This window comes from Cheilinus undulatus, linkage group 17 (genome assembly GCF_018320785.1).
Source record: "Cheilinus undulatus linkage group 17, ASM1832078v1, whole genome shotgun sequence".
Classification (NCBI taxonomy): Eukaryota; Metazoa; Chordata; class Actinopteri; order Labriformes; family Labridae; genus Cheilinus; species Cheilinus undulatus.
Window position 1 is genome coordinate 19,380,646 of NC_054881.1, and position 14,000 is coordinate 19,394,645.

General features: G+C 36.7%; 2 protein-coding genes across 2 annotated transcripts in view; one reads left to right on the forward strand and one right to left on the reverse strand.

The window, feature by feature from the left end:
- tprn (taperin) overlaps window positions 1-6,940 on the forward strand; it is a 47,221-nt gene extending 40,281 nt beyond the window's left edge. The window contains exon 5 of the mRNA XM_041811433.1: window positions 1,151-6,940. Coding sequence (XP_041667367.1) covers window positions 1,151-1,213 — 63 coding nt within the window. The 3' untranslated portion in view covers window positions 1,214-6,940. The remainder of the gene's footprint in view (window positions 1-1,150) is intronic.
- A 2,289-nt stretch (window positions 6,941-9,229) lies between these two features.
- ssna1 (Sjogren syndrome nuclear autoantigen 1) lies at window positions 9,230-12,862 on the reverse strand. The gene is made up of 3 exons (XM_041811455.1): window positions 12,568-12,862; window positions 10,035-10,234; window positions 9,230-9,473 (listed from the first exon to the last, which is right to left on the reverse strand). The coding sequence occupies exons 1-3, from the start codon at window positions 12,617-12,619 to the stop codon at window positions 9,381-9,383; spliced, it is 345 nt and encodes a 114-aa protein (XP_041667389.1). The 5' UTR covers window positions 12,620-12,862; the 3' UTR covers window positions 9,230-9,380.
- Window positions 12,863-14,000: the final 1,138 nt, after the last annotated feature.

Below are 14,000 nucleotides of genomic sequence, written 5' to 3' on the forward strand. Positions count from 1 at the left end.
CGTTTCCAAGTGTCAAGACCTGGAGTGAGAAGTACCATCAAGAAATTCGAAGAGAGTCACACAGTCCAGAACAAGCCTGGCAGAGGTAGGAAGAGAAAGATTTCAAAGACTCTGAAAAGAAAACTAGTGAGAGATGAAGAAGAACAACTTCCAAGACACTAGTGAATGACTTTGCCAGGTCAGGAATTGTAGTCTTAAGGAAGACAATCACCAGAGCCCTGCACAGGAATGGGCAAAGAAAAACCCCATTTCTGCAGAAGACACATCTTTAAGCCAGACTGAAGTATGCTTGGGACAACCTAAGGGAAGATTATGAATACTGGAAGCAAGGTTTTTGGTAGGTGAGACCAATCTAGAGCTCTTTGACCAAAGAGATATTGATGTTTGGAGAAAGAAGAGAGAGACGTATAACCCAAAGAACACCGTCCCCACAGTGAAACACTGCAGTGGGAGGATTAAGCGGTGGGAATGCTTCAGTGCATCTGGAACTATAAACCTTGTCAAGTTGGAAGGAACCATGAAGAAAGAAGGATATGTGGAGGTTTTGAAAGAAAACCTGAATCAGTCAGCAGCAAAACTGGGTCGACCGAAAGCATATGTGGCTCATGGTGAACATCTACCTCCAGTAGACCAAAGTGAATGTTATTGACTGACCTGCATAAAGTCCTGACTTGAATCCCAATGAAAATCTGTGTGGTAAACCGAAGACCAAGGTCCATGCCAGAAGACCATCAAATCTCAAGGGGCTTGAGAGATTGGCTAAAGAAGGATAGGCTGGGAGGCTACCAAAACTACAACAAATAACTGAAGGCTGTTATACAATAAAGGAGACACAACTGACTGTTAGCATCAGGGAAGCTAATAATTCAGACGCTGGTAGTTTTTGTGAAATGATTCTGTTTCTACGTGCAAAGTAAGCATCCAAAATAAAACTAGGATGTTTGGAAAAACTGTGTTAAAAAATCATTGTTGTTCTTACTGAAAACTTAAAACTTAAAAGACTCTGCCAAAAGAGAAAAACCCTATCACAATATAAACATTGTACTAGCTACTATAAAAGAAAAGGAAGTCTGCTGTCTGTATAATAAAGATCAGATTCAGTGTCCTGATTGTAGCTTTTAAACACTTACGGTGTGTTTTTTCTCCTCAGCTCACACCAGCAGACAGCTCCTCCCTGTCGGACTACAGCAGCGAGCCAGCGCTTTACTTCTGATCAGTCGGACCAATCAGCTGTACAGTAGCATCTCATCCGTGGGACCAGACTGCAGATTGGGCCCGGTGAGGTCTGCGACACCGAGGCCTGGACTGCCTCCAGCTCTACACTCCAGCCGTCTCTAAGCACATCACCCTGATCAGACAGGAAGTATAAACATTTATTTTTATTTCTTTTTGGCTGATTTCCTGCCACAGTTCCACTGCACGCCACATTATCGACGTCATATCAGAGCAGGACAGCTTCTCATCAAGTGGCCTGTGTTTGAATCCCACTTCAATCCTGATCTGAATAAAAGCAAAAGCAGCTGGACTGTGTTTCCCTTGAAATCCTGGACAGTTGATCTGTCAGCCCCCTCCATCCTCTTCATCCTCTCTAACAAACATCAGTGGGAGATGTCTGTTTTCCTCTCTACGCTCTGGAAGAAGTGCGTCACATCTTCAACATTTGCTTCTCTTTTAAGTGGATGTTGATGAGCAAAGGAGCCGAGGAACAGAAAGCCGCCAGTGCCCATGTATGAAGCTTAATGCCACGGTGACAGAGTTCAGTGTTAGCATGGAAACGTCTCCACAAACAGAGGACGTGAGGTATCCGCCTGTGTAGATCGCTGGCAGACTCAAACACAAAAACAAAAAAAAAAAAAAAACGGATAAAGGGTGCCACAATTGTAGTTTTTGTCTTTTGTTGTTTTTGTATCTGCATGTTTGTTTCTCTTTTACTGTAAAGCTTCTGTATGCCTTTTAGTTTTTGTATGTTTTTCTGGCAAACTATGCTGTATTGATGCTGCTGGACGTTTTAGTAGGAGAGTCTTGATGGCACGCAAACTTCAACAGCTCCCTTATCGTTGACAGGGGAGGGAAAATATGCAGCCCAGGGAAGATTTTTCTGTCAATCAGCAGCGGCTCTGATTTCTGATCAAAAAGCTTGAAAAAGTGACCTTGGCCAACAATGTCTGTACGTCCGTATCGCTGTTAAAAACAAAAACATCATACTGTAGAATGTTTCTGTATATTCTCTATCAGGATATCTGTGTCATGTCACGTTTATCATAGCAACTGTATGTAAGAAGTGGATGTTATAAGTAGAATATCACCCATTGGTTTATGAACTAGAACATGGAATTTCTTGGTATGGCCATTATTTAGTCAAGAGAGAAAAGACAGATGGCAAACAATAACTTTTTTTAGTTATGCAGCAAAGCAGCATCTCCTTATTTATTATGTGTCTAATTATCTGGATAACTTTTTAACTGGATTGCTTTTCATTTATTGACTAAAAATCTTAAAAAACATTAGAAACAGTGAATTTGCTGGCTGCTTTTGCCATGTCACTGCAGGGCATTACTAAAGAAAATGAACTGGATTACTAACACAGTTGGTCTCCCCATTTCTATGGCTGTTGTTCTGCTACCACGCAGAATCCTACAACAATCCTGACTCTTGGGGATGCACGCAGTTAACTGGCTTCAAGGCTAAATTCACATATCAAACTAGCTGATGCAAGATTTACAAATCTGTTAAACTACTTTGCTGTCTTTTTTATAAACACGTGTGAAATTCCAGTCAGATGTTCTTGTAAAACTAGGATGAAACTTTCTGCCACTAGTAGCTACTGTAGCTTCAGTTAATGGCTGTTGCCTTCCTGCCAAAGCTTTCCCCTGGTTCTTCACTGGACATAAACGTGAAAAGTTAACATGTTGATGATATTTTGAGTTAGAAAATAGAAATACGGTTGTTCTTGGCTGTTGAAGGTTATACTCATGTATAAATACTCAAACAAGGTGATGAGTAATCATATTAAGCACAATATTAATCTAAGAGGTTGAAGGCTTGCAGAGCTAGCTGCTGACTTTAGCCACACTACTCGACACAGAAGTCTCACCTTTTTCCACTTTAGTCTAGTTATGCATAGATTAGTAATGCATGTTAAATGGGATAGGGAATAGCGACTTGGAGACATCACTAATGACTCACATGTGCACCCCATTTAGAAATAAAATAGTTAGGGTTGGTGTCATTTATGGTCAGAAAATTTTTACTTTGAAAGGAGAAATCTAAAATCAAGAAACAGGCTGTTTACCAATTAGCATTTAAAGATAAGAAAGCAAAATACAAAGAAAAAGACATGCCCATTGGCTCTTTCAAGCAGTTTGATATTGAATTAAGAATTAAAAATGCTTAAATGAAAATCAAGCCATGACGCAGCAGTTGCACAGCCGCCATGCACCCAGTCTATATTGTCTGTTTGGTTGCTGCTTGGCAGTCATCTGCCACTACCTGTGGCTATGACTATAATTTCTTATCATATTGTAGTTTTTACTTGTGTTGTGTTAAGGTTTTTATTGACTAAGACACCTGCTTCAGAGACAAAAGTACAAATTTTGTAATAGACTGTGAGCCCTAGTTTATTTGTTGTGAAGATTGACTTGCTCCTCGAGCCAGCCTCAAGGTGATGTTCGACTCCAGCATCAGCTTTAGTTCTCAGCCCCACAGTTTTAACCTGACGCCCTAGATAGACTATAGCTACACCAAGCTAATTGCCACAAAGGTCGTCGTTGTTTACCAGTTTCCAGTACAACTAAACCCTGCCCATGGCTACCGCCTCATTCCCCTCAAATGCCACTGTTTGGTCTGGTCCGTTCTCAGACTTGGCACGCTCGTTTCAGACTTTGCAAGATGAATTTGCCTGATGACATACATGGAATCTTGCCAGTCTGTTGGGTTTGCAAAGTTACAAAACGTTTTTGTTTTACTGCCTCACTTCTATTGCTGTTAATGACTTAAAACTAGTGAAAAAGACAAGTCACTCATTTGTAATATATTTAATAATGGAATACATCAAGAGAGGGTTGTTCTCTTTAGAAATGCACTGATGTGTTGACTGAACATATTGGCACTAATTTGCACAACCAATGCATCATTAGTTGTCTCAAATTGTTCTATATTTACTTTTGCAACCAATGAAGCCAACACCCTTTGGCTTTCCTTTGAACTCAAGAGAGTACATCCACTTCTTACATCCAGGTTATGGATTTATCAGAAGGTGTTAAACCTTTTGTGTATTTATTCCTGCTTACAGTTGAAGTTTGCATGTCTGAGACCTGCTCTTGTACATAGGACATTTTTGTAAAAACAGATTCACTCATGTTGAAGGAATCAGACTAGTGCAAACAACCCCAATGGACTTATTAGTTGTTTATTTTCCAGTCGGACCTCATGTACTCTCACATTCCACGGAAGAAGAACACGGTCCATTGAAGTATGGAGGCAGCAGAAGTATGACCACTTGTGATCTAGCATGTTTGAGAGAACGAAAGCAGACGTATGAAAGAAAACCATTTTTTATTATTGAGATTGTTTTATATACAAGAATGCATCAAGTTTCTAGATGATTTTTTTAAACTCATAATGCCAACGGATTAAAGTGTTGCTGTGACGGCCTCACATTCAGTCGTCACATGCCCAGGATCGACCCCCTTCGGCCAGTATTGCTGTACAGTTTCCACCGTTTTTTTCACAGATGTATTTCGTACTCCTCTTATTTTTGTTCATTTCTTCAATCAGATGAAATTTGCTCAGTCTTTGCTGGATGAATTTAGGAGTTACCTGTCTTTGTCTGGAGTCTTGGATGTTAAATGTGTTGTGCTTTTTGCTTTGTTTTGCACCTCATGACAAGAAACAAAGCAAGCAATGGAGAAAATGTGCACTTAAGAGAAGAAAAAGTCTGCTTGAAGAGTTTTGTTTTGAAACAGTAACCACTATTGAAGCCTGCTTTTTTTATACAACCACTGATTGTACGTCAGAGACAAAAGAATTTGGAGAAATCCATTTTTTAAATAATAAACAAATGAATAATGTCTCAAACAGAACTCTTCATGATGAATGCACTGCCGATGAATGCCATGTTCAGTTTTTTTACTCTGTTTGCCACGGCCTTGCATCAGACGTCTTAAGATTGTCTGCCTTTTTGCTGTGACTTTGTAGCCTACGTATAGATCTCCACACAGGTCTAGAGCTTCATTCTTATCTGTTGTTGTTCATTGTTGGCCAGTTTGATGTAAAATCTTTCTAAAAGAACCATACCAGTGATCTTTTTTCCATTTTTAAACCCATTTTTTACAAATAACTTTGTATTACTGCCAACCATTCCACAAATTATACTAACCATGTGGTTTACAAGTTTGAATGCACTTTTCCAACAATTCCCAGTGCTCCATTCATTTCCTTTTAACTCAGTATGGCTCGGAAATCAACTGCAATACCAGTTTAGTTCAGTCATAATACCGATGGTCTCTGTATTGTGTAAAAAATTGATCTATACCAAAATTATTCTCATCTTTAGGGAAAAAAGGCAATTGTTCTTTATAACACACGTTTGTTTTAAGCAATGTGCTTAATTTCTTTAGTTACATGCGAAGCACAAGGAACACAACACAGTTTTATCAATTTCAAACTGGTCAAATCATGATTTTCTTTGCAAAATGTCAAGTTGAAATATAACTCTTTGTAAGTATTTGTATTCCTTGATTGGTGTCGCATCAATTACTGTACCGTAAAAACTGGGATACACCATTGCCCTAACTCAGCTCCTTCAAACCAAAATGGACTTTATAATGATATTTTCCTCCTTAAAGTGTGTTCCCAAAGAGACATGAACTGATTCAAAAAAAAATTTTGGACCAGTCTGTGTATTTCTACCGTAAAAGTCAAAATTTTAACATGAGGTGATTTTGGTGCTTCTGCTGCCAGCTTCAAGTGAACAATTGTTTTTTCAAGATCTTAGCGTTTGTTTTCTTGGCACAACGACGCTAGTTATCCTTAGATAACATTCTTTTCAGTTTAGTCGAGAAAATCAACCTGTGGTCATGGGGGAAAAAAAACATTTTAATCAGAATAACATAAAATAGTAAAGATCTTGAGATCTCACAGGGAAAACAAATGAATTATGTCTACCTGGGGCTACCATACATAACCAGTATGGAGGGAAATTTTCTATCCTTGGGGGGAAATATCGACTTAAGAACTGTTGCATTATTACGTGTTAGAATATAATTATATAATAGGTTTATATCAGTCTGTTGTGATCATTATATTGATAGATCTACCACGCAATAACAGAAAGCAGTCCACTTTTAAAACTGATCCATGTGAGTTTAAATCATTTGAATATAATGAGGAAATGAATGGAAATCAATGTCTGCTTACACATGGCAGTAAATTAATGGGCTCACACTCCTCAAACACACTGGTATGGTTCTTACGGTTTGATTTGGACCTGCTGTGGAGCCTTTGGCAACCGTCACACACGACGCCTGTGGATCCATCTGTGGTAGCCGATGCCTTCAAAGACTCAAACACCAAAGAGGTCTTCTCTTTGTGGGAATCTGTAACCCTCTGCTTCTCTGTAAACTGACTCACAGCATGGATATCTTCACTGATGTCCATTACTCGGACACAGAAACAAACCACTTGTCTTCTGACGCTTACTCGTGGCCTCTTAATGCAGTGTTTCTCCCATCTCCTGTTGCAAAGTGAACAGTTTGTTTTTAGTCACGTTGTAGCAGCTCTGTGGTAAAAGCTCCATCTTTCTTCACTTCTTACTTTCCCCTCGTCTGTAAATTGATACATCTCAGCAGATGTGCTTACTGTAAAGTTATTGTCAAAGATTCGGGCAGAAAAGAAAAACAAAAACGTGATGTCATACTTGTACAAATGAAAGCTCAATAAATAGAAGACTTGAACAAATGAAAGATATGTTTGTGTTATTTCAGTTGTGGGGAAGATTACTTTAGCTAATATTTCTTGACGTGGGGTTGACATGAGGCCACTAATTAGCCCATTAATGCCATATTTTTGGGATATAAAAACTAGAAAAGTATATGATTAATCCTCATTTTGTTTGTTTTTTCTGTTTTTTCATATGATTCAATTAAAACATCAAAATATCAAAATTTATATTCAGAGGTTAACATTTAACTGTTAAGATTTAACACTGCATGTTAAAAAATATGACCATATTGAATTCATATTTGTTCAGATTATTTACTTATATTTAACTAATAAAATAGAGTGAGAAGTTCTATTTTACTAAGTCATTTTGAATATGTCATATTTGAGTGCTGAGTGCAAAATAAATTATTTTATCCTCAACTATCAGCACTCAAATGTTCATAAGAGTGCTCTAGAGTGTTCTTAGAGTTTGTTCTTAGCTAAGAACAAATCACAGGTAAGAAAAACAAATTTCTTGTCAAATTTCTTGATGAAATGCCAACTGGTGATTTTATGAAAACTACCAGTAAGCACCTTCCTATATTCTCATGATTTCCAACATCACAGCACAGCAACTATTTAAAATTGTACCAAAAAATAACTTCCAGTAATAGTTTAATTTATAATTATTGTAAATTGTAATTATGAGCATATTCCAGACAGCATGCAGCATTTACTTACCAATGAGAAGTGAAGAAAAGTCTGCAGGTAAGATGATAAAGAGACATAAGATGTATTTGCTGACTGACGTTGAATGAAGCAGGTAGAGGGAGTAGATGCTGCGACAGAAGGAAGAGCAAAGACATTTGCAGCACCTCTTCCTCTTGAATCTTTCTGTCAAATTAGTATAAGGCAACATTTACAGGAATGCTGGATGTGATTTAAAGTTGAAGCATTGCTCTTATACTTAACATGTTAAATAAGTTACATCAGGACAGATGTAACAAAGTTTCTCTATTTTTCCTCTCCATCTATGACAGAGACATGCTCTCTTTTCCTCCCTTCCTCCTAAAGATAATATGAGAAACAACAATCAACTATTCTCATATAAGATGTGGGAATGTGAAGCATTGTTCCATGGCTTTTAAACAAATAAAGAATGGACGTAAATTTCAGGCCATTTATATTTAATACTTCAGCGCCTAAAATAACCAGCAAGCACTGATTAACCTCATCTACATTTCACATCAAATGGATAAAGATAAGTTTAAACCTATCCTGGAGGGAAGTATGAACAGCTGCAAATACCAGTCAATTTTGACTCAAAACCTTGAGGTATCTGCAGTAAGCTAAAAATGAAGAGGAACTGCACCTTTCAGTGTGACAACGATAAAAAGGATATATTCAAATCTACAAAAGAATGGCTTCCCCAGAATAAAGTAAAAGACTGGCCCATCTAGAGCCCAGGCCTGAATCCTGCTGAAAATCTGTGGGGTGACCCGAGGAGGGCTGTGCACAGGAAATGCCCTCGTAATCAGACAGATTTTGAGTGCTTTTGAGGGAAGGACAAGTTTTGTTGAGATATGTTACTCTGACAGACTCATAACCAAAACGACTGAGTTCTGTATGAAATCAAAGGTGCGTTAATGAAGTTTTCGGGGGGATTTTCTAATCAATGCCTTCTAAAATATTGTGGTTGTTTTTCAATTGAATTGTAATGTTTTAGGCTACAAAAGTGGTGGAAAAAAATTCCGACATGATCCACTTTTGCCTAATTTTTAACACCACAAAATTGTGACATTTTAACAGAGGTGTGTGTGGACTCTTTAGAACCACTCTATGTGAAACAGGGCACCCCGGCTCCTGTTCGAGAGACATTTTTTTTTTAAAGGGATGATCTTGTCTCTGAACCACTTGACAACAGACACATTGTTTGGTGGTGCAATATTGTTTACCAACCATCATGTACAACAGTGCTATTCTGGGAATTGTTCAGTTTAGTTTAATTATTTTGAACAACTTCAGTGAAAGCACTGCTTACATGCTAAATTTGGCTGATTTGACAAAGAAAAGTAGTGCCAAAAGAAGGGCCATTTAGGTGTCAAGAGTCGAACTGAACCAAAGAGTCTTGATCACTAGTAAGAGCTGAAATTTTCATGATTATTGAGAAATTATTGAAAAGATGATTGTCTTTAGTTTTAGAAAGTAACAGAAAATTGAAAGCAGTCAAGAGCAGAACTGGGACATCCTGCAGGAAGCCTAAAAACTGCCTTTTGACTGTTTTGTTCACAAGAGAGAGGCATGAAAGTGAGAAGAAATACATTTATTACATTAAAAAGTTTACAACAAATCAACCAAATATATTAGAAATAGTCCAGTGAGGGGTATAAACTTTGTTAATGGCAGAGTAAAGTGAGCAGCTGTGGTCACAGAAAGAGTTCAGAGACCTTTCATCGCCATTATTGCTCCTTCCTCCGGGGCTCTGTGGCTTTGCTGAGGTTTCCTGCCTCCCTCTTCAGGACACTCAGAAGAGACTGTGAGCTCTCCAGAATCTATAGGAGGAAACGTAAACATACATCACATAAAAACACTGCAGGCCATTTAGAGTGGAAGTAACAATAAGGTCGACATGACGTCATGCAGTGAGGTTGATAGTCGTTTAAAAGAAGCTCAGACTGCTGAGTGTCTTGTTGTTTTTTAATAAGAGCAGCTCTGGAGAGTTTGTTTGCAGTGATTAGTGTGAGGGCTTGGGGAGTTCAGCATCAGTAAGGGGGGCTCCACAAGGACAACAGGATGGGGCCTCACTGATTATAAACTACAATCTACAGAGAAAAATGGAGTCTACAAGACAGAAGAGTCTGTGTGTTAGCCTGATGAAAGAGATACACAGCTGACAACTAACTCTACCTTTGTTACTCTCCCTGCATCAGTGACTTTTTTTATATTTTAAAAGATGTCTCATTTTGTTGTTCAGTTATCAATAGAAAGACAAACGTTTAAATTGTAGAAAAAATCCTGGTAAAGTAAGAATGAAGTAAGAAGTCATCAACTAAATGACTGATTATCATTTGTGTTGAATAGCTGATGAAAAACATTTCAGACAAGTTACCCACCTTGGTGTAGGCAGCCTCTGTCTCTGCGATAGTGCGGTCAAACGTAGCACGGGCTGCGAGTCTTTGCACCAGGCTCTCCTCGACTCTGTTCAGCTTCTCTGAGAGGACACGGATGTCATGCTGCAAACGCTCCTTCTCCTCTTCCTCCTGCTTGATCTGACGGTTCAATTCGTCTCGCTTGGAGGACAAATCTTCAATACCTGAGGAGACAAAATCATTTAGAACACTGGAGACTATCCGAATCTGCTTAGGCACCTGCACTACAGTTATTATGAACGTTATAAAGTCCCAAAGGGAAAACATATGCTTTAAATGGACCTCAAAGATGTCTGAAAGTTAATCATGGATGAATTACTTAATTTAATACTACATTTATTGTCTGGTTTTAGCCTCCACAGCATGTGGATTTGTTTCTTTTCCTGTTTTGATTTTAAAAAACATCATTAAAAAGTGATTATTAATAAAGTTGCTACTCTTTTTAGCTTCTTTATTATTACTTTCTCATATTCAAATCTATTCTTAATGTAAAAGGGATTTATATGCAACTTAACTCTGAAAAGGGGTCATATCATGAAGCTAGATGATATTGCATGTACCCTCTACATATCTTCATTCTTTTGGTTATATAACTAGGAATCAAACTCATAATACAAACAATATATTTGCTATATATTTGCAATATATTTTTAAAAAGGACAAAACTGAGACAAGTAGAGCCTCAATTTTCAAGGCCTCTCCCCACATTTTTTACTGAATGAATCCAAATTTCTGTTTTACTATGAAATGGCTTTAATCTGTAATAACACCCTGAACAAATCTAGTCCATTATCCCAAAGTGAGAATCCCCATCAATCCCCATTTACTCCAATATTCTCCATGGATGGCTGTGTATCTGTGTCAGGGATGGGCAATTTTGGTTGGGCCAATAATCCTGGTAGGCAAAATTAATCATGGTAGGGCCATATTAATTTTATTGCCAATGCTAAAGGGCAAAATTGTTACAAATTGTTTGATATTCTCAGTTGGACCCTTGTGATTACTAACAATTCAATAAAATGAAGAATTAGTTGCTTTTATGAACATTATTAAACTAAAATGTATGTTTTTGCACTCCACTGTTGATAGAAATTGTCCATTTAATGAGATGAACACAGAATTAAATGAATTCCTGCTGCTTCTTCAATGCAGTGAATATGATAATTAACTGTACTTTAATATATTTTACATGCATTTTTTTTTTTTTGATAAATGCAATTACTGATGAATATGAGAACTTTTACAGGAACAATTACGGACAATTATATCTAGTAATTTCTTTTTAAAAATCTAAACATACACCATCAATCATAGATTATAAGAGAAATGTATATTTTTTCATGTTTACATGACAGATTTGTCATGTCTTATTCCCGTTTTATACTTTATTGGTATTCTAAACTGATTTGTGGGCTGCATGGAGTGAGGTTGAGGGCCGCATATGGCCCCAAGCTGTCCACTACTTTCCTGTTAATTTCATCAACTAAAACTATGACTAAAAATGTCCCTCAACTACCTTTTTCCATGAGGAAGACTAGATTAATGCTAGCTAAAAATAGATCTTTGGTGATAAAAACTGATGTAAATTAAGGTTAGTTTTTCTCAAAGAGAGTACACAAGACTAAAATGTTAGTTGTTTAAAATCCCTGATATTTCTCAGTTGGTCATATAAGGTATGTCCAATATAAAATATATTTTCATCTGCCAGCAGAAAAAGTTTGGGAACCACTATTTTAAATCACTTAAAGTACTGATTGACATTAATGTTAGTATTCTACATTTATATCAGTTTTACAATTTGGCTGGTTAAATTAGTTTAAAGAGGAAAATTTGACATGACTTAAAATAAAGACTAATATGTAAGGACATTTAACTGAACAAAAAATGTTTTGAGTTTTCAACAACTAAAACTAAAGGTCATTTTAATCTAAAGGCAAAATTGTAAATAGGTGCCGAAATTAACACTGCTGTGTATTACTATAATACAGCAAGCCCAAAATACAGACATATTTTACTGTAAATTGAACATTTTTGTCTAGTTTCATTTAAATCATACATGAAGGAGAACTCAAACACTGCTTAATGTATTGCAAAATTCAGAAACTTGTAAAAACAAAGACATTAGACATGAATTAAAGTAATGTGGTTTGCAGGGGCTTGGAGGCTGATTTGCAGGTGAAAGAGACAGCATAATCTGTGTGGGTTAATCAGATTGAACTGAGGCAGCAGGAAGAGAAGAAGTAGAGCAGAACAAGCAGAAACGACTGTCTACTCTTCTGTCAATCTGTTATGAAAATACCAGAAACTTGTTCATGGAGAGCAAATTCAACCAAACAATACATGTCACCAGTTCTTATTGTCACTGTAACACTAAACCGTTTATCTCAACTGTAACTTTGGTTTATCGACAGTATCAAACCATCTTAGAAAAATGTGCACACTGGTAACCAATTTACATCAAAAGTGTTATCTAATGGGGTTAGAAAAAGAAACTTACACTTAACCAACTCATTGTTGTAGGTCTGCAGAGCAGCAGCTTGTTGGGTCATGTTAGCTAACGCCACCGTTCTCCTCACCAACGTTGAAGGTGGTTACACGATTCAGCTCCGTTTAAATAAACTAGCCGGGACTTTAACAACCTGTTCGCTGAACCCTGTCGCTCCTCTCGCTTCTATGAAACCTTCCGCCAAAACAACTGTTTTAATCGGATAATTCATACATGGCGGGTTTCCCGGACAACCGACGAAAATATACTAACGTTCTCTACCGGTGACACGGACCTATCGACTGTACAGGATTCTTCTTCGTTTGTTCAGTGTAGGAGTCTAATAGAAAATTTGAGACGCTTGCGCCCCCGTACGGTGGCCTGGAAGTGCAATAAATAATTACAAATTCGAAAACACTTTTACAAAGCTTGAAATAAATTTACATTAATCAAAACATTTAAATGTTGAATAAAACACATTTACATAAATCAAAACCTTTTCACATTTCATCATACACATTTGCATTAACCAAAACAATTTTACATTTCTTAAAACACATTTTAATGAACAAAAACATTTTTCCATTTGAAAAAAAATTACATTAACCAAAGCATTTTTACATTTCATAAAACACATCTGCATTAGAAAAACTCTTTTACAAATGACGAGAAAATTTAAGTCCAATGCAAATTTAAACAGACTGAACACTTTTACAAAATTTGAAATTACTACTACTTTGTTTCAGACTTTGTCATTTTGTATCGGACTCCATACATTTGTTTCAGCTTTTGAAATTGTTTTTGTAAAATGCAAATTCGTTTTCTTATTTGTTCATTTGTATTTTTTATGAAGTATAAAAATGTTGTGGTTTAAGTAAATTTGTCTCAGACTTTGTAAAATTGTTTCAGACTTTGTACTTTTGTGACCATGGCTGCAAATATCATAAAAAACAACTGCTGGCATGGTGGAGGATTATTAGGATTTTCTTTTCTTTTCTTTTCTTTTTTTTTTTTTTTTTAATGATGAAATAGGTGTGTTAGGGTGATGATTTTTTTAACAAACACAAATGTCCAATTTGGCAAAGAGGCAATTTTCTTGCAACTGTTTGTGCAAATATGTGTAAGAAGCTTTTTAGTCAAATATGGTCATAAAAGAAAGCTGTGGAAAAGCATTTGCCCCCTTTCTGATTTCTTTTCTTTTCTTTCTTTTTTAAATATTTGTATTACTTAAATGTTTCAGATTATCATATATATATATATATATATATACACTACCGGTCAAAAGTTTTAGAACACCCCAATTTTTCCAGTTATTTATTGCAATTCAAGTCATTCTAAGGTTACCCAAAACTGAAAAATAATTTACTTTTCAGGATTATACAAAAAGGCCCTTTTTAGGGAATGGAAATTGGGTTAACAATTTAAAGCTTTTCTGCAGCAATGGA